The following is a 25,070-nucleotide window of genomic DNA, read 5'->3' as shown; positions in this document are numbered from 1 at the left end:
AAATTTATCAAATTTCACACTTTTAAGAAAGGATTCTAAAGTTGGAAATCATCACATCTAAGGAACTAAGCATAAATCCTTTTTGTAGTTAGAATAAACTGAAATGAACAGTGATTGAACAGCCAATTCTAAACTACTTTTATCTGGATGCTGTATATATCATTATGATGATAATTGTTTTTAAAGAATTAACTATAGAATGAAGTCTGCTCCAGATTTTCCTCTTTAAATTTCAGATCAGGATTGTAAGCAAATTAGAAAACTCTGGTTTTTTAGCTGAATCACACAGTATCTCCAACAACAGACTATGTGCTTCTGGCACTTGAAGAGGAGACATAAATATGTGAACACTATGGAGGAAAAACAAAGCCAACATATATCCAAAATCAGTATATTACTCCAAAATACCTTAGGGAAAAAAAAGGAACAGTGCCTTAATGTTTTGTTGAAAAAAATATATGGAAACTCATTATTATTGCAATTATTATTATTTTTATTATATTATTATTAGTTTTAACTATCTAAGAAAGAACATGCTAGGTCTCAAAGGAATAATACGAGTTCAGCTACAATTTTTATTTCTCACAGTTTCATCTTTAAGTAGTATTAATTAAAAGTGCAACCTAGATGTCAATAGTATAAACATTCTCAAAGAGAATAAGGCTCTAGTGTATGAATAAAAATTAGTGGCTAGTATGTTTGATGTCACTCCTGCAGTATTTTTTCCTGACAGGCACATACTTTTAAATCCACTTAAGTCTGTTATATCATTCTTAAGACAAAACACCTTTATCCTAGGCAAGTACAAGAGCAACCCAACTCTATCATCTTTATCCCGTACCTGTCTGCTTCCTCAGTCTTCTGCATGTTAAACAGAAGGGATGGAACAATCTTGTCCATATGCTGAGGTTCCCAAATGGTAGCACGAAGCTCATCGTTAACTGTTTTGCGAACCACACCTTGAATTCCTCTTATTCCAGCGATTCGGATTCTGTGATGATGAGGTAAAAAAATGAGCCATGAGAAGTTATTTTAAATGAATCCACTTGCTTACCTAAAGAGTGAATATTAAGAAAATTGTCTTAACAATTAAATATATTAAAGTAAAAGTCTAAGAAATAAAAATCTAAACAAAGGAGGAGGCAACAATGCTTGATAAGAAATGTATTCATTATCTTGCCCATGTAATTATAATCCCTCTGTATAGTAGTTTCACAATAAAAATAAATAAATAAAAATCTAGGGTGGACACCGAGATATGTCCAAGAAAGACTTACTGTGAATACAACCTTTTGAAAAATCAGCATTTAAAGTTTAAATACAGAAACACCCAGGACATATCATTTGCTGGTTAAAAACAAAACAAAACAGGTCTTCTTCAATGCTGGAGACTCACATCTCCAAAAAAAAAAAAAAACAAACCCCAAAACAAAAAGAAACAAAACCACAACTAAACCAAACCAAAACAACAGGTTTTCCTAAGATGACGATGATAATTCAAACTAATGTGAAGGAGATGCTCTCCATTTCTTGTCTACAAGTCTAAAGGCTGACTGAGGAGGATTTCATGGTTTCTGAGTAGCTTCACCAAACCTCTCTCACTGTTCTTCCCCAGGGGCCTTCACCTCTTAGGATGAGATGTTCTTTTTTTTTTATTATTATTCTATTTTTATTATCTTTAAGTACTTGTACAAAGGGGTTACAATTGAACATGTCAAAAGATGCTGCTTCTTAAAAAAGCATGACTATTTAGTACATACATACATCACTTGTACAAGTGACTTATAATCTATCAATACATAATTTATTAGTGCTGTCCCATCTTCCCATCCCAGTTCACAGTCTCCAACTTCCTCAAGCCTTTTTTTTTTTTGCCAGTCCTGGTGCTTCAACTCAGCTCCTGGGCATTATCCCTGAGTCTCTGTGCTCAAGGCTAGCACTCTACCACTTGAGCCACAGTGCCACTTCCGGCTTTTTTGGAGTAGTTTATTGGAGGTAAGACCTCATGGACTTTTCTGCCCGGGTTGGCTTTGAACCATGATCCTCAGATGTGAGCCTCCTGAGTAGGTAAGATTACAGGTGTGAGGCACTGGCATCCTGCACTTCCCTTACTTTTACTGGTGGAGGTGTTTGGGTAGAAGCTTCAAGGAGAAAATTGATTAAACACAGCTTTTAAAAGCTGTAAAGGGCAAGGCAAATGGAGACCCTAAAATATATTCCTCCTGTCCAAACTGCTTCCATTTTTCTTCTACTATTTCCTACTACCTGAAATATTCACCATTTAGAGGTGTACTAGCTTATCTACATTGTCTTTCAGATACTATAAACAGATATGGAGCGTGGAATATCTGGAGAAGGAAGCAGCAGTGCTTCACAAACCATAGAGAAACAGTGCAGGCATTTCAGAGCAGAAAGGGAGAATGGGAAACAGCAGTGCTAGGTGACAGATGAAAAATCAAGCTGGATATCACGGGCAAATGTTGTCTATCCCTAAGCTCTGGCTACAGAGGCAGTTTTCAAAAACAGAAACACATCAGGAGGTGGACAAGCCTAACATGACTACAAGTGGTCTGATTTACAAGCCTGCCGCTGCTATGCCATGGGTGACAAGAACAAGGTCGCAGAGAACCCAGCACAGAAGACTAGTGGAACAGCAGATGTTGGGCCTTACTGAGGAGTGGGGTGTGCTAGTGCTACCTTCCAAGAGCTAGCACGCTAGCATCCAATCCAGATTGAAATCTGGCTAACTGCCTTCTAGCCATGGCCCCCAAAGGAATGTTAAGTAGGATCCTCATCAGTGTCTATAGCCTAGGAATGCACTAAAGACTTCAGTGACAGCTGACACTATGCAAAAGGAAAGGAAGGTACACATCACCTGATGTGGAAGAAATAACTGTATTGTCAAAGCCCATAGAACTCATAAACTTTATTAAAAAAAAAAGAAAGACTTCAGTGAGTCGATTCACATAAAGGGCCTAAACAACTCCTGCCCCAGCCATGGTGAGGATGACTCCACTACAGCAGAAAGGTCTTCGGGAGCTCAGAGCTTAAGCTTGTGATATAGGAGTTTACTAGTGAGAACCACGGAAATGTTTTAAGAAAACCTTGCTAGTTACCAGCCTTACCCCTTCTGTCACTCCTCTGGCTTCTGTAAGACAGGGTTCTGATGAAAATGTGTATCTAAGTTAGAATATGAAAGGGAATATAAATGCATCTGAGGAACCTAAATGAGCTTTTAATTAAAGTTAAGCAAGTAAAAAAAATCCTCTGCCCTAAAGCATTTAATTTACTCATTTGCTTCACAATGATACAAATGAAATCTTTTCATTTGGGAAGTTCAAATATAAAATATCAGAAAGATCTATGATTAGGAAAAAGAACTTTATATAAGCCTTTTTTTGTATACAGAAACATTTCAAATTCATTTTGTAATCCCTAAAAGCATAGAAATTTGTTCTAAAGACAGGATATTTCACTAGGGGGTGATAAGTGCCTAGAAATAAGGTAAGCTTATACAACATGTCTATGATTTTACTTAATATTAAATGCATCCTTTTAGAAATACTGTGACTAGAAACATGAAAGTTTTATGAAACATTTAAAAACTGTCCTTTAGGAAGAACAAAAGAATTTTAGTGGTGAATGGAATAGGCAAGAAACTATTCACCAGGCACCAGTGGCTCAGGCCTGTCATCCTAGCTACTCAGGAGGCTGAGATCTGAGGATTGCAGTTCAAAGCCAGCACAGGCAAGAAAATCTGTGGGACTCTTATCTCCAATAAACCACTAGAAAACCGGAAGTGGCGCTGTGGCTCAAGAGGTAAAGCACTCACCTTGAGCAGAAGAGCAAAGGGACAGCGCCCAAGCCCAGAGTTCAAGCCCCACGACCAACAAAAAAAAGAAAAAGAAAAGAAACTATTCCTTGCCATCTTCTAAGGGAACGCATTCTATAATAAAGAATTAACAGCCTAGGGCATATCTAGCAAGCTCCAGAGCTAGAGGTGAAACCCATGTATGATCAATTTAAAAAAAAAAAAAGGACTGTAAAAGGCCTATTATTATTCTGAGGAAAATTTATACTAATAGAAAAGTCCTATCTGAAAAATGCTTATTACATCTTCCCCTTTTTTCAAATGACAATAACTTCCAGGAGAGGCTTCATTTAGTTAAAACAACACCACAGCTTGCAAATTCTAAGCTAGTTAAGTCTCTAAGTACTACTTTATTTTAAAAGAAAACTAAAATTTATAAAGAAGGTTAAATCTTCCACTTCCACCTTCCCACGATAAATCTAAATTCAGGTTGTTTCTTTTTTTTAGATGAATAGCATACAGTAATGCTTAAAATATTTTCTATAGTTAGTATAGCGATTTGTTGGCTTTACAGTCAATGTTTCTCATTTATATATAGATATCAATTTATGTTTTATATTCATATAAACACCGGATTTTTATTAGGAAATATCCAGAAGCAAGAAGAAGATGCAAAGTCAGTGTTCATGACAATCATAGTCTAACAATGACTCATTCAGCAGAATACATTCTTTTCTTCATTCTCTGAATAAAGCACAATGCAGAGTGCTTATTGAAACAGCAGTCCTCAAAACAAAGCCTTTGTCTCACTGGAGTTTCTACTACAGAAGAGTGAGGAGGAGACAAAGATATAATAAACAGGAAGACCAAAAAGAACTAGGAGTGCGAGAGGAGGATTGATGTTTAATAAACGAAGTCTAAGGGAAATCTCTGGTAGGGAGACATTTGAGGAAACACTGGAACAGACCAAGGTAACAAGCCTTGAGGACAGCCTGGGAGTTGTGATAAGCAGAGAAATCAAGGTGCTCAAAGGCCCTCAAGAAGTCTACCCACATGCTCAGCTGCTTTGGAGGGAGCAGGAGCAGATGACAGGAGGTTCAGGACAGGTAGAGAACATGAAAGGCCGCTGTAGGCTAGAGCCCAGGCTGCACTTCAGAGAGGAACTGGGAAACCACTCTGAGCTATGGTGGTTGTCTGAGCTCCTAACAGTGCAAACTGGTTCACTCATATTCTCAATTCCTTTGAAAATCATGATCTAATATATGAACACAATATTTATCTTTAAGTTAACACATACTCTGTTCGTATTTCAGGATCACTGTGACAGGAATGACACATGGCACTGAATCGAGATACAAAGAAGTCATATCGTCTGTGATAGGATGGTGTATCTTCTTCAATATTTGCAAATTTGACAAACTGAAAAACAAAAGCAACAATATGGACAATATTTATCTTTCTGAAAATACCAAACTCATTTATCTCCATTATCTGCGCAAGCAGCAAATAAATAAAACAAATATATAAAACATCAAATGCCAAAAAGTACTGCATATACACAAAAGAATTTTTTCCTTTTGTGGTGTTGGAGCCTTCTACTTGCCACACACCTCCAGTCCTATTGCTATCCGCTCTGTAGAGACTCTTCTGCTAACTGAACTCACTGAGCCCACGTGAGCACTGGGACAAATATCTGCCAGTTTTAAGCCTGTCATGTGTCAAGGGGTCTTTGCAAACTTATCTGCCTAGGCTAGCCTCAAACTGTGATCCTCCCATCCTCAGCCTTGCAACACAACTGGAATCTGGCAGAAGAAATTTTTTAATAGTGAACTCTTCTAATATCATGGACATAATAGTCTAAATATTAAGCACAGTCTATAATGTGTGGGCGGCATACTATGTAGAAGGAGAGTTCATACTCTATAAAGCTTGTTTCCATTTCTTGGATTCTGATAGTGTTTCTTTCAGTAATGGGCATATTTAGGCTATAATCTCTACCAAATGGTATCTTTTGGGTTTTTTGGTTTGTTGAGACTGGGTCATATTGTACACACCCTATTGAATCTTTATAATCATAATGTTCTTGCCTCATTGTCTTTCTCCAGTGCTAGGTTTATTTACAAAAATCATGTACTACTATGCCTGGCTCAAATTGTGTTTCTTAACTGTGAATAGAAAATCTTTTTATCAGCTACTACATGACAAGTGAAAGTATCCAAATGAATAAAATTTATACAAGATGGGAGAACAAAATATCTGGTAGGAAACATGATCACTCAATAGTAAATGAAAATACTTAAAAGGATAAGAATTTATTCTACTTCCTTTTATTTTTTTAGACAGGATCTCACTATGTAATCCAGGCTGGCCTTGAATTCATGATCCTTCTACTTCAGTGCTCTGAGTACTAGGATGATAGTACAAGCCACCATGCCTGGCTTGTTTTACCTCCTTTGTAATCATTAAAAATATCCATTACAGGGAAGTGGGGCTTTGGCTCAAGTGGTAGAGCGCTCGCCTTGAGCTGAAGAGCTAAGGAACAGCGCTTAGGCCCAGAGTTCAAGCCCCACGACCGACCAAAAAAAAAAAAAAATCCATTACAAGCTGGGAAGGTGGCTCAGTGGTAGAGTGCTTGTCTTGCATGCATGAGGCGCTGGGTTCAACTCCTCAGCACCACATAAGCAAGCAGAAAAACCCAGAAGTGGCCTGTGGCTCAAGTAGTAGAGTGCTAGCTTTGAGCTGAAGAGCTGAGGGACAGCTCCCAGGCCCAGAGCTCTGTCCCCACAATTGAGAAAAAAAAATCCATTATGTCTAGATTTTCAAAACTCTACACGCGTTAGATTCAGTCCCTAAAACTCCTTAATACACATTTTTTCTAGCTAGCTTTTTCATTCACCTGGTAATTTATTACTTCTATATACTAAATTGCCTGATTTACCTGTAAATACAGAAATACATGCATATACTCCAACCAGGAGTATATAGAGACTGACAGATTTTAAAATCTCTATCCAAAAAGATTATTCAAACAAAATCATGTGTTATTAATCTTTGCCTGAAAACAAAACTGAAATGAGCACAGAATAAATCTGGAAAAAATAAGATTACAAAAAGATATTAAGTTACTCTGACTAGGGCTAAGCTGTTTTACATGATTTACATTATCTAGAAAAGGGTACTAAGTTCAGACAGAACACAGAACCATTACCTATTTTGTATTATATATTGGTTTCATCACCAGAGTCCTCTCTAAGTGGTCCAACAACTTACAAAGAATTCCATTCACTCTATAGCTAGAAACACTGCATGTCAGAGGCTTAGTCATTTTTTTTTAATTGACCTACTTAGTGAATGTTGAACTGCCATGGCAGCACAGGGATTTGACTGCAATTCTCGAGAGTGCCGCATTATATACAAACTACATGAGTAGAAAACTCCACAAAGGGAAAAGGGAGTGCTAAGACATATGATCTGTATATGCAATAACTACTAAAGGTAAGAAAATAACCATTGAAGAATTACTTCTAAATTTTGGAATTGACTTTGCATTCACTTTACCCTTTTATAATATTTAGCATTTTCCAAATTTGTTATAAGACCTTACTTTTAAAACAGAAAAAGGTATTAGAAGCAAAAAAGTTCAGTGTTGTAGAGAATTTTTAGAAGGAAAGATTTGTTCTCTTGTCATTTACTGAAAAATCACAGTACTAGCAAGCTCTGGTAATTATTAATAGAAGTAGAACCTATATCAAATACAGTGAAAACAGGTTATACTATGGGGGAGGAACATACAAAGCAACAAATAAATATCTTATAAATATGTTAGAAACAATAGCAAGAAAGAAAAAACATTTGAGTCCTTATCTTGGGGTTCATTTCTCCTAACATCAACTTATCTGACCGTTTCTGCTTGTCTCAGACATATACTAGTTATTGCAAATAAGGAAAACCATGAGACCTATGTTTCTTTGGGCCTGGCTTACTTCACTTAATATAATTTTTTCCAAGTCATTCCATTTCCTAACAAATGGGGCAATGTCATTCTTTCTGACAGAGGCATAGAATTCTATTGTGTATATATACCACATTTTCTTGATCCATTCATCTACTGAGGGGCATCTGGGTTGGTTCCATAGCTTAACTATGGTAAATAATACTGTAATAAACATGGTTGTGCTGGTAGCTTTAGTATGGTCTTGTTGTGATTATTCAGGTAAATGTCCAGAAGTGGGATTGCTGGGTCATAGGGGAGCTCTATGTGGAGTCTTTTGAGGAACCTCCATACTACTTTCCAAAGTGGTTGAACAAGTTTACACTCCCACCAACAATGCAGTAAGGTTCCCTTCTGCCCACATCCCCTCCAGCATCTGTTGTTTTTAGAGTTCTTGATTTTTGCCATTCTAACTGGGGTGAGGTGGTATCTCAATGTTGTTTTGATTTGCATTTCTTTTATGGCTAGGGAGGTTGAGCATTTCTTCATGTATCTATTGGCCATCCTTCTTGTTTTAAACAGGGATACAGGTGGACCCAATGAGATGTACAATGAGATGTACAAGACATTATGTTGAAAAACGAACTTTATAACTTTGGCATGGGGGGAGAGATAGGAAGGGATGGTAAGGTGAAACAAAGGAGGAGGCAATAATGCTTGATAAGAAATGTACTCATTACCTTGCCCATGTAATTGTAACCCCTCTGTATGCTATTTTCACAATAAATAAAAGTAAAAGAAAAAAAAAAAGCAGCAGCTCCTACTAACTGCACTTGAGCATAAAGAAACAGATAAAATTTGAGTGGCTGCTGTCTCAGAGAACTGGATGGAGCTCATCTTCCTTCCCAGTCTATGAGTATATTTTGACTCCCCTAACCTGGAAGCTTTTTGGCATTAAATTCTAACCATATAAGGTCTATGATAAAATACATCAGTAAAAGTATTATCATTACAGATTTATCATCTGTAAGGAAAGAGAAGGCATATTGAGGAGAAACAGTATGAAGAGATTGCAGTCTGGCTGTTAGATAGTGGATTTGAATTCTGGGTATAGAAAGTTTCATGAGAATTAAGTTACATAATATATGTGGCACTTACCACATACTATATTATATCTCTACAGACCTTGAGCCAAAGTTGTATAAAGTTAACATTCATAACCATAGTGGATTATTTTTATAACAAAAATTAATTCAAGTTGAAATGCTCAAAACTAAAAGTATTTCAGATTTCATTGAGACTTTATTTGCATAGAACATTTTCTTCACTTTGCTAGTTGAATATCTGTAATCTGAAAATCTGATCCACAGTGCTCAAAAATGTAGAGCATTAGTTGGGCGCTGGTGGCTCATACCTGTAATCCTAGCTACTCAGGAAGCTGAGATCTGAGGATGGCAGTTCAAAGCTAGCCCAGGCAGGAAAGTCCGTGAGACTCTTATCTCCAATAAACCACTAGAAAACTGGAAGTGGTGCTATGGCTCAAGTGGTAGAGCACTAGCCTTGAGCTGAAGAGCTGAGGGACAGTGCCCAGGCCCAGAATTCAAGTCCCACAACCGACAAGATAAAGTGGAGCATTTATAATTTGCTATTAGGGATACTCAAGTAGTACATGTTATTATTTATCAATAGTATTGTTGCTTAACATTGTTCTTGCTTGATTCAGAATATACATTAAGCATACTCTATGTCATCTCTTACTCTTTTCTATATTTGAAAGTTTACAAAACAAAAATAAACACAAAAATAAAAAATACCTAGCCAAATGCCTGAAACAAGAGAACCTAAATAATTACGTATATTAAGTCATACTGGGTTGGCGTCAACAAAAAGTGGCCATTTCAACAAATTAAGCATACAAAGTCCTTTAATAAATATAAAATACCATTCATGTTGGGGATGGGAATGTGGCCTAGAAGCTCTGGGTTTGATTCCTCAGTACCAAATAAACAGAAAAAGCCAGAAGCCACACTGTGGCTCAAGAGGTAGAATGCTAGCTTGGAGCAAATGAAGTTCAGGGATAGTGCCCAGGCCCTGAGTTCAAGCCGCAGGACTGGAAAAAAAAACGAAACAAAAACCATTATGCTTGATGCACTCAGCACTACAAAGAAACTAAAATTAGACTTCCAGAGATAGATACATTGTGTTGGTCAAGACACATTTACTTGAAAGTAGACAACTGGGGATTTTGGTCTTTTGCCCAAATGACTCATTAAATTAATCCTAACAGTACTGTTGGCTGGAAGAAACTTCTGGAAACACACACTACCCCATGCTCTCATGCTCTCCAGCTATGGAGCTATTTCCCATAAACTTTCCTGACCTAACTGTAAAAGAAATAGATAAGTCTTAAGGAACTATCTTTCAGGAAATTAAGTTTATCTTATCATCTACTATATCTGGAAATACCCAGTATTTCCCACTAAAATAAAGAGACAAAATCATTTTGTATGATGATTTTACTTATATACTTTTCTAACAAGCTACACTGCCAGTAATTATAATTAATTCTACATACATGAATTAAACTTGAAATAAGGAGAGAATAGTTTTGCTCACAGAATTTGTTCCAAGAACTTGAAGCTTTGGTTCCCCTGATTCCAGTAGCTTTGCTACCATATGAAGAAAGCTTTCTACAAATGGCTTGATGCTTTGAGAGTGGCAGGCCATAAGAAGTTGGTCCAAAGCCTCCATAGCAATTAAAACATACCTATATGCAAGAGAAAAGCAATGTCAATTCGTTTCTAGATCTCAACTCTCTAAGTGATTTTTAAAATTAGATTACAAGGAAATATTTAACAAAGTCTTCAGTCTTTAAATTAAAATTGTTTTTAGATAATTTTCCTTTAATAACCACTTATATAAACCACCTTTGCCAGAACCTACCGACATGTTCTAAATGGTAACAGTATAAAAGCACAGAAGCTAATGTATCACCTGGAAGTGGATTACCCCAAGAAACTAGGTGATTAAATGACAACACAAGCAATAGTTAAAATTCAAGTGGCAAAGTCACTCTTGTTCAAGAGCACTGAGGATGGATCAGGCTGGTTAGGTCTCTATTCAAAGGCAAAAGTATATTTAGTTCAATTCCAAATTAGTGTGCTCATATCCACTGGACCTCGATAGCAAAGCCAAACAAAGTTATTTTTTACTCTGAGAGGTCAAACTGAAACTATGTCAAGAATCACTTAGTTAACAGGATAGTTCTGTTTGTTTCAATTTATAGGTTGATTTGTAAATTATAGAATCACACGTTAAGAAAGTCAATTCTCAATGAATTATCATCAGAGGAGTTCAAAACTTAATGGATGCTAAAAGCTAAAGGTAACTGATAATTTGAGTATATACCTAAAATCTAAAAAAACATGAGCTGTAAAATCTATTTTACACATTTCTTTGTATATTATTGCAATGTTTTATCCTATAGTCTTTGCCTGACTAAATGGCAAGGTAATTTAGAATAAGATACTGAGACTAGGAAGATAGACATGAATAGCAATTATCTTCCTTACCCAGAACGATGTCTGACAACATCCCTGCTCAGCCTTTCTGCTAGATAGGCACCTATGCGATCCAGCTTCTCTGGAGCAGACACAGCATAAAAGGTCAATTTCTCCATATCAGCTTTAACGAGGCCATCCTATAAACAATGACAGAATAAAAAGGTCATCTATATTTCTATGCTTCAATTATTTGGTTATTCTTTGCTGTCTTTATTGTTTTGGATTAGGTTTGTTTTTGTTAGACAGGGTCTTGCAATGTAGCCCATTTTGAACTCATCATCCACCGGGCTTTAGCCTCCTGGGGTTTTTGGACTGTTTGGTTTGGGGGGGTCTTTGTTTTAAGTGCTGCTTGCTTCATATTTCTCCTTTTGGTTTGATTCTAAGTATAACCTCCTTACTGCTACTAATAACCATTCTAGATTATATGCAACTTTCAAAAAGTTAAATAACTCAGTAAGGAAACCACTGAAATGGTACTTCATAAACAATGAATGGATTCTAACATTTCCTTTCTAGAGAAATAGCTCAACTAACAGTAGTATATAGGTAATGAAATGCATTTTAGTGAAAAGATTTCAGACAAAATTTGTTTCAGTTTAAAACTCTTAAATGTTTACTATACCTATAATCCTTTACATATACCACAATAAACCGTTTACATACACAACATACTGCTGTTACATAATGATTCAGAACTCGGTATCACTATAAAGTTTTGTTATAACTAATGAATAAAAAGCATCCAGAACTGTATTAATCTATGTTTAGTCTGTATTTTTTTAAAGTTACATCAACAGGAGTTCCCAATATGGAATTATGAAACTGCTGTCTCCAACCTCTAAAGATACAAAATTTGTCTAATTATTTCCCCCAACCTCATGTAACCATGTAATCATAATTACATAATCATAACCCTAAATACTTTGGTCAGGCAGAGCTACTTTACTAAATGCTGTTTAGGATTACTAGAGTAGGTGGGAAAGGGGGTTAGAAAATTATGTTACAAAACTAAAATTTCATGAACTTGTGCTTTCAACCTCAATTGATCTCTTGACATTCTCTGGTTAGTTTTCTGTTTCCCACGTGGAGTTGCTCTCTGATATTTGGACCTATGACATTTTCCTTAAAGTTGCTACTTTACAATGAAATCAGAAGACTCCCAACAATTTTGTGCATAACTTCTTTGACTTAGCCCACCTATCTGCCTTGAAAATCCTTTCCTGCTTCTCCCAGGTAACTCCTACTGGTAAGCTGCTAACTCTCAGATTCCTCCAAATCACCTTCATTAACCCACTCCAAGCCTTCTGGTGAGGTTGCTTATAGGATGTTCTTTTAGCTGGTGTTTAGTGTTTATCTTCACTACTAAATTTTATATTTATTTATTTGTTGTTGTTGGTTGTAGGGCTTGAACTCAAGGTGTGAGGACGGTCCCTGGACGAGCTCTTTTGCTCAAGGCTAGTACTTCCAGTTTTCTGGCAGTTAATTGGAGATAAGATTCTTACAGACTTTCCTGCCTGGGGCTGGCTTTGAATGATCCTCAGATCTCAGTCTCCTGAATAGCTAGGATTACAGGCGTAGGCCACCAGTGCCCAGCTCACTGTTTTATTTTATAATACTGTCTCTTCTTTCATTAAATAAATATTAATCAAATGCCAATTATGTGCCAGGCACCAGAGAAGCAACAGTTGGCAAAGAATTATTATCAGCTGGGTCCTTATGAAAACTTCTTGGGACAGCCCATTTATAACTTCCATTACTGGATGAGAAATCAGAAGGCTCTTTGAAGGGAGGGACTCTGCAGCTACACTACTGTCTGACATGTTTGAATACACTCCCAGATTTGTGGATGTGTTAATTAAAAAATAAGACATATAGCAAGTGAGTAATAACTACATGTATGTACAGTTGACAATTTCCTTTTAGCTTCTTTTTCAGACAGCTATTGAAATGAACATTAGCTGAGCCCTTGACAAGATAATCATTTTGTAACCACTTCTATTTTATTAGCTCTCACACACGAGTACAAGTGAAAGTGATCGAAGATAATGCCTTGCTTGTCCTCCATATTCTGTTCTCTACCTCCTTCTTTAGTAACTATGTCCCAGACTTCTCAGGAAAACAATTATTTGAATATTCTGTCTTTTAACTAATACATTTGAAATTTCAAATAAGAAATCACGGTCAACACCATTACCACCAAACACACAAATGAAGGTTTCAGGAACCTTCATTTGGAGTTTTAATAGATCAGCTTGCTCCTAACCCTGAATGTGTCTCTTACTTTCCCATACCTTTTCTTTCCCTTCCTTGCAGTAAAGGGATACTCTTCTGTATCTCTCCAGATGGCATACATCCTTTAATTCCTCTGAGAATGTTTCCTAGAGATTACTAAGCCACCTGATTCACTTAGCATTTTGCTTATTGATTTCACTCTGTGCCTTAGTGTTTAATAAGCTTTTGTTTTATGTCCATTCCTTCAAGGCAGGCACCATATCTTAGGGTTTATTTATGCCACAAATTATCCAGGATATTGACAATCCCAACAGTATTTATATATAACTTGTCATATATAGATAAGTGTTTAGACAGATTTGAGATCAATTTCAAGTTAATGTTAACATTACTGAAAGGTTTTACATGCTTTTTAAAATACAGCAATTTCTAGGAGTCAAACACATGTAACAATTTGTGTTCATATTCATTTAATGGAAGACTACAGGCATTTAGAAAGTTTAGGGCAGCGTCAAGTAAAAACATACAAGCCCAGCTATTTTGAAACCAGTAATCTTGTATGTGCTTCAGTATTTTTTATAAAAAATTAAAATAATATTTAAGTAAAAAATATTTCAAGCACTGTCTACAACAGTCCTCCATTTCTTTTATTCTCTAAACACTGTGTAGCAAATTCCGACTTGTTCTTTGGCTCCTTCATTTTCTTAAGGTCTTTCTTAAAAGTACAAGTCATTGTGCTTCAATCTGTCAAGCAACATCTTGTACTTCATGTATCTATTACAACAATATTGTGTAGCAAATGGTGGGAGTAGAAAGCTGTATTTTTGTTCACAATTGTATCCTGAGCACTTAGAGTAAATTATCTAGTACTAACTCTTAAGTTTTTGATTAGTGTTACTTAAATTAAGTCCTACCTAGCCTACAGAAGAACAAAGTACTGAATCTTTCATTCCAGATTTGTGCTGAACCTGATAAAAGATCTGAAAATTAGACCAGCAAGCAAGGATCCCTTAAGAATTACAGAAGTATAAAAGTAGTAGTGTACATGAGGAGACATAGGGATAAAAGTAGAGAAATGAAATTAGGGAAACCTTAGGGAGGTCAGCAGGGGGCAGAATGGGTCAGCAAAGAGAAGGATCAGTAGATGTAGATCAAATTACTTTTGGGTCTTCAGGGAATATGTTGTCCACCAGGCGTTTGTAGCGAGGACGCAAAGCAGAGCAGCAGCAACATACTCCTGTTTTAAGAAAACGAAAGACAAAAAACAGAAGGGATAGAGATTAATACTCTAAACCAATATAGAAATACTAAGAAGGCGTTTTCAGAGAAAATATTCAAACTACTATAAACAGAAAAGGCACATAAATTCAATAAATGATTACGAAAGGATAAATTTCATCTCTCCCCCCAAACCAGCATCAGCTAAGATTTTACATTAACACATATATACTTATCTCCTCTGTCCTCACCTAACTTTCCCAACAAATTCCAATCTAATCTGCATATCCCAGACTACTTCACCCTAATCATATGGTCTCCTATAATGCTAACAAGTCAGGTATTTTCCAACTCTTAATTGCCTAGAAAAATCCAGGTATTAGACTGTCATCTCCTACATTTTTTTTAAATTATATTTTATTGTAAAGAAGCTGTACAGAGGGGTTACAGTTACATGAGTAAAGTACATTTCTTCTTGAACGTTGTTACCCACTCCATTGTTGTTCTAACACTACCCTTTCCCTCTCTCCACTCCCTCCCCCAAGTTATAAAGTTCATTTCTGCCCTAGTGTCTTGTATCTTTGTTGCAACGGGTCATCCTTTGTTCTTCTTTCATCATTTTGTTATTTCTCTTCCCTGCCCCAAATCAGATAAATGTATATACAAGTACCAGAATCAACAACAGAGACTGCCAATGATAAACCAATGGAAAAAGAAAAATGAAGTAGAGTAAGAAAGAACTAGATACAGTACATTGGTAACATCAAGGTTGACAACTGGGAAAAAAAAAAAAAAGGTTGACAACTCCATATCTTGGAGTTCCTTTCAATTAGCATCATTGTATATGGACAGATGTACATAGCTCTTGAGCTATTATGATTCTCTGCCAGGACTATCCTAGGCATATACTAATTGTTATAAATGAGGGAAACCATACAGCCTATGTTTCTTTGGGTATGGCTTACTTCACTTAATATGATTTTTTCCAAGTCTTTCCATTTCCTCATGAAAGAGGTGAAGGATAAAATTCTATTGTGTATGTATACCACATTTTCTTGATCCATTCATCTACTGAGGAGCATATGGGTTGGTTCCATATCTTAGCTATGGTAAATGATGTGCTGTAATGAACATAGTTGTGCTGGTGCTTTAGTGTGACCTAGCTTGAGCACATTTAGATAGATGCCCAGAACTGGGATTGCTGGGTCACAGGGGAGGTCTATGTTTAGTCTTTTGAGAAACCTCCATATTGCCTTCCAGAGTGGTTGAAGCCTCACCATCCTTACCCTTCTCTAATTTGTTCTTCCTGCAGTGCTATCATTCTGCATATTGAAGTGTTTATTGATTACCTCAGGTCTCCCCTCACAAGGACACAAGCTCAGATGACAGATGCTGCTTAGCTCACAGGTTAATCTTAATCAATTGTGGAAGCACCTGGCAAAGTATATGTTGAACTATTGTGTGCATGTATGAATGAACGTATTTGTGTTCAATCAACTTCAGCCATGCCTTCACTCATGTTCTTTCTTTTTTTTGGTTAGGTTTGGGCTTGAACTCAGGGCCTGGGTACTGTTCCTGAGCCTCTTTGTGCTCAAGGTTAGCACTCTGCTGCTTAAGCCACAGTACCACTTCTGGCTTTTTCTGAGTAGTTAATTGGAGGTAAGAGTTTCACAGACTTACCTGCCTGAGCTGGCTTTGAACTGTGATCCTCAGATTTCAGCCTCCTGAGTGCCTAGGATTACAGGCATGAGCCACCAGTGGTGGACATTTTTCTGTTTTTATAACCTAGTTCACTAACCCCTATCTTCTTTCCAGAGCTCACTAACTGGTTCCCCAGACAACCCCTGTGGGTAGTTTTTAGTATTTCTCTAACATATTCAGTAGTTCATCAGTAACTTGATTATATACAAATGACCTGCTAACTCAGATTATTCTTGTAAACATGTGACTGTTCTGTTGCTAGCCACTCTTTCTACACCACAAACTTCAAATATGCCAAAGCAGCTTAATTTTTAAATCAATGTATTACAGCCTGTGAAACATAGCACAGAGAAAAATAATCTTAAAAGCTAAAATTAAAATGTAAAAGAAGACTAAAAAAATTGCAACGAAGTATGAGTATTTGATAAAGTATATGTCTAACTTCCAAAATTTTGTATAAACAAGACCAATAAATAAATAGAATAAACAAACAGGAATAAACAGAAAAAGGTGTGGCTACTTGACTCGGGCAAGGCACATCACACAAGAATGAGAGGGATCAGCCATTTTGTACCACAAAACAGCAAGTTAGTAGGAATACTAGTCTTGAGATATAACAAAATGGCTCCCATGGTTCATGAAATCAGAGTGCATGTGTACAAGTATGCAACAAAACATGATATGAAAGATCACCTGAGGGCTGGGAAGGTGGCTCAGTGGCAGAGCGCTTGCCTTGCATGCATGAGGCCCTGGGTTCGATTCCTCAGCACCACATAAGCAAAAAAAAAAAAAAAAAAAAAAAAAAAAAAACAGAAGTGGCGCTGTGGCTCAAGTGGTAGAGCGCTAGCGTTGAGCTGAACAGCTGAGGGACAGCGCCCAGGCCCAGAGTTCAGGCCCCACAACCAGACCCCAAAAAAAAAAAAAAAAAAAATCACCTGAAACAGGAGTTAAGAAACTTGGTTATAGAAAGACCTCTGCCGTCTTATGAGATAACGCTATACAAGAGACTATTTTATCCAGATCTCATGTTACTTATGAGGTCTGCATCATGTATTTATGCATTCATTTACCAACTGTTGACTGAATGCTTGGAACAGGTCAAAATGAGATTGAATGAAGATATGCAATAGAGTGGAACCACTAAACTAGGGATGAAAGCAAGTCAAGAATTAAGATCTGTACATCATCTTTCCTGATCGAAAAGTACTGAAGACAGATTATTTAACATTTGCAACAACCAAAGGTTTATTATCATGCTAAACAAATAACAATTTCAGCAAAACCAATCATGCAACATACTCAACAATAATGACTGGGTGAGAATGAGTGTCTAAAATTAAAAATCTCTGGGAGTATTTTTATTTTTTGCAGGTTTGAACTCTAAGTTTCCAAGTTGACAGGCAGGTGATCTATTGCTGAGCCACATCTCCAGCCCTCAACATACATAGAAGAGTGTATAAAAGAATAGTATCTTTGCTTGAGGAACTTATAAAATGTTATAAAATAGTGAATAATTCAGGAATATGTACTAGTAATAAAAATTATATGCTAGTAATAAAAAGTTGCCTGGTTTCTAATAGAAAAAAATTACAAATTAGTATTCAGATCAACACCAAAATTCCTGAATTCATTTTAGACTCAAAAGCAAGGCACAGTTGGATGCCAGTAGCTCACGCCTGTAATCCTAGCTACTCAGGAGGCTGAGTGAGATCTGAGGATCATGGTTTGAAGCCAGCCTGGGCAGGAAGGTCCATTAGACACTGATCTCCAATAAACTACCAAAAAGCCAGATGCGGAGCTGTGGTTCAAGTGGCAAAGCACTAGCCTTGAGCACAAGAAACACAGGGACAGTGCTCAGGCCTTGAGTTTAAGCCCTAGTATTGCCAAAAAAAAAAAAAAAAAAAAAAAGGAAACTATAGATAGGTGCAGGTTTCATTACTTGGTAAGGTAGGGAATTAAAAGCAAACAGGTAATGAGTAGTTATGCAAATGCTGAGGCATTGCAATGATGCCAAGCTTATACTCTGATAGGAAGATTAAGACGAATACTTGCTAGCAGTACTGGAAGGCCAAATATAGAAAATTCAAACTGTCATAGCAAAAAGGCTGGCAATGGGGCTAAAAAGTAAAGTCCTAATGCTTCAGATTTTCTGTCAACTTACAGTGAAAAGACTCTTAATAGTAAGCTATTAAGTTTGACGTGCACTGTCACTTTCTGTTATTATGTGTCACTTTCAGTTTAAGGGATCCTGAAGAGTAAATGTGAACCTTGGTGGCAAAAGAGGGGTTGTTTGAGAAGAAAGATTGGAGAGGGAAGGAGAAAATAGTGTGATAGTGTGCATATGAAGTACATCACATATAATGTATACCAAAATAGCAAATAAACACACACCACCACAACAACAAGAAACAAACAAAAAACCCTAAGGAAGAGGGATTAAGAAACAGTAATAGGAGGGATGAACTTGGTTAAAGTACATTATAACAACTGAATAGAAAAAAATTGAATAGAAACATCACAATAAAACCCCTCTGTACAAATAACTTATGCCAACAAAATGGTAACTGTAAATTTAGAATGCAATAACCTCAGTTCCCAATTCTAGGAAGCCTAAGCCTCCCGTGGAGGAGGCAGATGAGCAAAAGACAAAGTGCCCCACAGGCTTCAAACCTACAAAGCATGTGCTCAGGAGTCAGACAGGTGAAGGAAAATCTCCAAGCCTTCATACCATCCAGCCAGGCTGGCAGCATTCTTTGTCTAACTACACCAAAGTCTCCTTATCAACCAAATAATGCCTTATTATTGAAAAGGATGAAGTTGTGGGCTGGAAGGTGGCTCAATGGTAGAGTGCTTGCCTTGCATGCATGAAATCCTGAGTTCAATTCCTTAGCACCACATAAGCAGAAAAAGCTCGAAGTGGCGCTATGGCTCAAGTGGTAGAGTGCTAGCCTTGAGCTGAAAAGCTGAGGGACAGCACTCAGGCCCAAAGTTCAGATCTCAGGATTGGAAAAAAAAAAAAAAAAGGATAAAATTGTATATTAAGTTTTCATTGAAGCCAGGCACCGGTGGCTCACACCTGTCATCCTAGCAACTCAGTAGGCTGAGATCTGAGAATCACGGTTCAAAGCCAGCCCGGGCACAAAAGTCTGTGAGACTCTTATCTCCAATAAATCACTAGAAAATCAGAAGTGGCACTGTGGCTCAAGCAGTAGAGCACTCGCCTTAAGATGAAGAGCACAAGGACGGCGCCTAAACACAGAGTTCATGCCCCACGACCAACAAAAAAAAAGTTTTCATTGAGTAATCATTCAGAAATTGGGCAACCACTATTAGTAATGAAGTAAAAAATCAGTTTTACAATTAATTAAAACAAATGGAAAGCCCTTTAGATAGTATTTTCAAGTATGGATGGGTTCATAATCATTTATAACTTCATAATAAATTATCAAAACTCAGGTAATTAAAATGCTAAGAAATCCCAAATAAATTACACTTACACAGTATCTTCCAAGAACAGCACTAGGAGGGGTAACCACCATTTTCAGAATGCATGTATGGCACTACACATGTCTCCTGCATTTCTAGGCAAGTCTCCAAGATAGAAATAGGCTCAAAGAAGCCAATTTGCTCCATATCACATAACTCGTAAGGAACCACAATTCATACCCAGATTTGATGGCTGTAAAGAAACAGCCACACTAAATCCAAGCACCAATAAACTCTTTAGCTTTCTACAAATCATGACCAATAAATCTGACTTTAGCCACGTGCACCAAATAGATGAAGAATGGACTGCCAATACGAAAATGATCACAGTGAATTTCTCAGAAAGACTCCAAATAGAATGGAAACATTCTTCACCACTTATAATAAAAAGTAAAGGAAAAGCTAATCACTATAAAGATACATGAAATTAGGTTAAAATTACCAATTACTCAGATTTCTATAAATTGTATCAAAGACAATATAAAAACTGAGGCAATTATCATAAAAAATGGCACTTTTAAGTAAGACAGTACCATACTTATAAGCATCACAAAAACATATAGAAGCATTGGGACCTACTCAGACACAGGAACGGGGTAGACTCTCTTGGTGAGGTATATTCATAAGGCTTTTCAAGGTCAGCTGCGGGTACTTGCATGTAATCCTTCATGTTGTGTGGCACTATTTTTGAGTAGATCTTCCTGCTTCTGGATCCTTTTACCTACTGTTCTGGAGTTGCCTAGTTCATTTTACTTCTAATTAATTAGCAGAGGGCACTGACGTAGGTAGCTTATCTAACTTCTTGTTGACATCAAATATAAAGCTATCAAGAACTTGATAATATCCCTATCAAATTCTGCTAACAAGGCCAATTAGCTTAAATAAGAGACTATTAAAGTACTTGTCTTGCTAGTAAAGTAGGTTTTCAGAGCTGAAAAAAGAAAACAAGCTACTTGTACATTTCCCCTTAAAGCCATCCCTACACCTCTTACCCCAGCTTCTGACACTTTCCAGTAAACTCATTCAAGTCCTAAAACCCATTACATTTTCAACTTCTTCCAGAATTTTCTTCATCATAGGAAAATGGAGCTAAGCATATCATAAAAAGCCTTAAGAACTGGGAAGTCTAAGATGTGAATTCCTTTCAATTTAATTTTTACACACATAAAATAAGAGAATGTAAGCATTATCATTCCCCTCTAATAGCATGTGGAATTTAGCTACTTATTACACCAGAAAGAAGAATAACTAGAAAGATGGAAAACTTAAGCAGGTCAACTACACTAAGGAAATGGAACTTGTTTCAAAGCTGGAGAGAGAAAACTATAGCCCCAAACACTACCATATAGAGTGCAGTTAGGGTCAGGGACAATCTGAAATCTGAGCCTTGTGAGTAAATAAGAATACCTTATAACCCACCTCTCATGGTTAGCAAAACTAAAACAATGGAAAACGTGCCTGGAATGTCAACATTAGAAAAACTTATACTCTTTGATCAGTGAATTTTACACACTTCTAAAGTAACCATTTCTTCTCAAAGTCAAACCAAAAAAACATCTTCTAACATCATTCTCAGGTGGATTTAACAATGTTTCCAAGCCCTCACCCAGGAATGAACCTATGAACTTAGCTCTTCCTTAGCTGTTAAATTAATTTTCCGGCTATTCCAAAATCCAAAAGCCGATCAGTCGCAGGAGAATGTGAGCAGCTGCACAGACACTGTCACGGCTGGAATAAAGGATGAATCAGCACAAAGGCCCACAGAGGTGCTGGGAGAATTTTGCAAAATAGAACCAATCAATATTTTTCGGGGATGGGCTACAAGGAAGTACTTACATCCCTGGAAACACTTGCTTTCCCATGCAAATCTGGAAGCTTGGCAAGTAGGATATTTTATAAAGACCTTCCAAAAAAAAGCATCTTTCACTTTCAGCCATGTTACTGGGTACTTGGAATAAAGATGTCCTCTAAAACGAACATGCAATACTTTGAACTCTACTTCAACCCATTATGGAAGCTCTAACAAATTGAACTACATTTGTTTCATGATCTCTAAAGAAGCAGAAAGTAAACAGTATCTATGCCACCTAAGTACTGACCTTACTATCTCATTGAATTCTTTGCCACTACATTCCACACTTTCAATGAAAATGTTTATGATTACTAAGTTTTGGTCCCTCAGTACTTCAATAATAGTCCCTAAACAACTTATTTACCTTATTTATATGAAGTATGTATCACCAGAATGAAAGTTCTGATTAACTTTCATCAATGCTTGGCATAGAGCAGATATGGACAAAAATGTTTCCTCACTAAAGGAAAGCTCACTGACCTATCAATGAATATAATGTCTGCCCATCCATATATCCTATAAAATCGAATCAAATCATAATACATTAGTTACCAGGAAGTATGGCATAAACACCAGAACAATGTGATTCCACCAACAAACAGATGACAAGGTCAACTGAATCATTATTTAACAATTCCTATTTTACTTTTAGGCTGAGCAAAGGCCCACTCAAAAGTCAAGGAAAAAATGGGACAGACTGTTAGAAGATTTTAAAAATTCATCTCTTTCAGAGCTCTACCTCTGCGATGCCTCACTCATATTCCCTTCAAGGTTAAAATGAATTCAATTAGTGTCAAAACAAGATATCTGCCCCATAGAGTCAAAGTCTTCCTTACACATACATACCTTTTGGAAGTAACAGAACACCATACAAACACACTATCAAATGGAAATTGTTCCTGTATTTTGACATAATATTGTACTACAAATGAAAACTACAAGTTTTAAGACATTTGAGCATTTAAGTGCAAGAGATATTTAATATCAAATGAGGCCCAGAAGCAGCTGCAATAGCTCAAGCAGAGAGAAAGCATGCAGCTCAGTGGCAGAGGTTCCACTGAGGGCAGGACACTGGGATTAGAATGCCTTGGGCTCTCATCTACAAGGGTAGATGGTGCTACACACTACAACCAAATGGAACAATGACAGCACCCCGAGAAGGATGGCCAGAGAAAGGCCCAAATATTCTAGAGGCCCAGAGCTTTCAAAATACATGGACAAGGTCATAAGGGAAGCATGGAAAAATTTCGGAGATCTATTAGATATGAGGGTCAAAGTAAGAGGAAACAAAGTGAACCTTATCTTCAGGAAAGTATTCCTTTTAAAAAGATTTTAATCCATTAGAGGAGTATTTTATTACGTGGTTGTTTCCACTTGTCACTCTATACCATCTTTCTTCCCATTCTCAATTTCACTATTTATTCTTTTTTTAATTCTAGACAATTAAACATGAGAAAGAAGACAACAAAGCATAAGTGAATTAAAGCTCCAATTGTGTCTACAATGCATTTTTTCTCTTTTTTCTTGCAACGCAATTCTCTGCTCAACAGGCATAACAGCATATCTGACACACTTTCCCAACTATTATTTTGAGATACTACTGTATGTAAAAAGGAAATAGCTTTCATTTTCCCTCTAAAATCAACTAGTGATTGGTATATATTCCCCAACTGATTTTTCCCACTACTGCGATTTTTAATAACAAAGTATTAGCTACAACTCTATTTAAAAGAACTTACAGACTAAATTATGTTACAAATTTATATCATACTACCATATTTATCTAAAATAAAAATAAATAATACTCAGCAGAGTTTCCCAATGGCAAAGGCAAAAAAAGAATAATCATGGCTTTCAGAAAATATCATTTGGAAAAAGCCTCATTTGAAAAGCTACTGGAATCATCATTTAGAAAAAAGTTAATGCAAGTACTAAAATCAGAAAATATAATCCCTATTCATTTCATTTGATGCTAGCTTAGTCTGCAAACAAGAAGTGACCTGATGCGTGACACAGAGACTAGAGCTACATTCAGGGAAGAAAAACATTCCCACATCTGCGCTGAAGGACACAGCACGTGTCTCATCCCTAGTTCCAGGACCATGTCACAGGACCCTGAAATGCCACAGACTATCTTCAAATGAGCCATGGCAAGGGGAGCATAGCACTCCTGTGTCCTCATCCCCAGAGGTAAGTGCCTAGATGAGGCCGAACTGAAAATTAAAATAGTGTTGATTCCATTTATTACTACATGAAATACAAATGTCCTTTAAGAAAATGTCAGTAGGACTGCTGTAATACAAGAATTAGTATTTTCTTCATGTGCAAGTGTTAGTTATACAGTATGTAAGCCAAGATTTTTCTCTCTAAATAATCATACTGACGTCTACTTTGCAGAATTTATTTCAGATGGAGCGGGGCAATTATGTAAGTACATAATCTAAGATAAAGGTTAGAAACTATTATTTAAAGGATGGAAAATAAAGAAAAAGCAGATGGCTACATCAATTTTTATAATGGAACTAAGAAACTAAACATTAATGTATTTTGGCATAAAAATATTAATAGCAATAGATTAAAACAAAAAAATCTCTTTCAAAGAAAATTTAATATCCAGATAGGGTAAGTTAAAAAGGTCATTAAGCAGTTTCCATCTCTGGAGTGCACTTCAAACAATTAATACCTTTGGAGCTTTCTACTCAAGTTAACTTTTAATTCCTCAGAATAAGTCTTGTAAGTAGGCAAAAAAAAAAAAAAAAAGAGAAACCCAAAAAGATAACAATTTTTCACTTTAAAAATTAAAGTATGAATACAAAGACTGGATTTTTTTCTTTCTTTTGAAACAATACAAAAGAAATTGAACTCACTACATTCCCTGTAGTTAGCCTGATAATAAGTGGATTATTTCCTCTAGGGGCTATTAAACCCCTAAGAAAATTTGTGTGGAACAAGCAAATATTGCTAAGAGTTTTATTTTTATTTATTTTTTTTTTTGGGGTCCGGTCATGGGGCCTGAACTCTGGGCCTGGGCGCTGTCCCTCAGTTCTTCAGCTCAAGGCTAGCGCTCTACCACTTGAGCCACAGCACCACTTCCGGCTTTTTTCTTTTTGCTTATGTGGTACTGAGGAATCGAACCCAGGGCCTCATGCATGCAAGGCAAGCGCTCTACCACTGAGCCACCTTCCCAGCCCCTTATTTTTATTTTTTTTAATATGGATGCTTGGACAGCACCGAATGGTTTGGGAATTCTCACCCATTTGAATACCATTTGTGAAA

At 36.7% G+C, this 25,070-nt stretch overlaps 1 protein-coding gene across 2 annotated transcripts in view; it reads right to left on the bottom strand.

Annotated features, from left to right (window-relative positions):
- Efr3a (EFR3 homolog A) overlaps positions 1–25,070 on the bottom strand; it is an 84,739-nt gene that overhangs the window by 31,532 nt on the left and 28,137 nt on the right. The window contains exons 2-6 of one of the 2 annotated variants that reach the window (XM_042699913.1): positions 14,698–14,774; positions 11,315–11,442; positions 10,359–10,509; positions 5,109–5,230; positions 842–991 (exon numbers count right to left, since the gene is read on the bottom strand). In XM_042699913.1, coding sequence (XP_042555847.1) covers positions 842–991; positions 5,109–5,230; positions 10,359–10,509; positions 11,315–11,442; positions 14,698–14,774 — 628 coding nt within the window. Of the gene's footprint in view, positions 1–841; positions 992–5,108; positions 5,231–10,358; positions 10,510–11,314; positions 11,443–14,628; positions 14,775–25,070 lie in introns of those variants that run through there. The other variant, XM_042699914.1, reaches the window with a different exon arrangement.

The sequence above is a fragment of the Dipodomys spectabilis genome, unplaced genomic scaffold (assembly GCF_019054845.1).
Source record: "Dipodomys spectabilis isolate Male_0828 unplaced genomic scaffold, ASM1905484v1 ptg000264l, whole genome shotgun sequence".
Taxonomy (NCBI): Eukaryota; Metazoa; Chordata; class Mammalia; order Rodentia; family Heteromyidae; genus Dipodomys; species Dipodomys spectabilis.
Note: the sequence above shows the minus strand (reverse complement) of the source record. Positions and strands in the feature narration are given on the sequence as shown.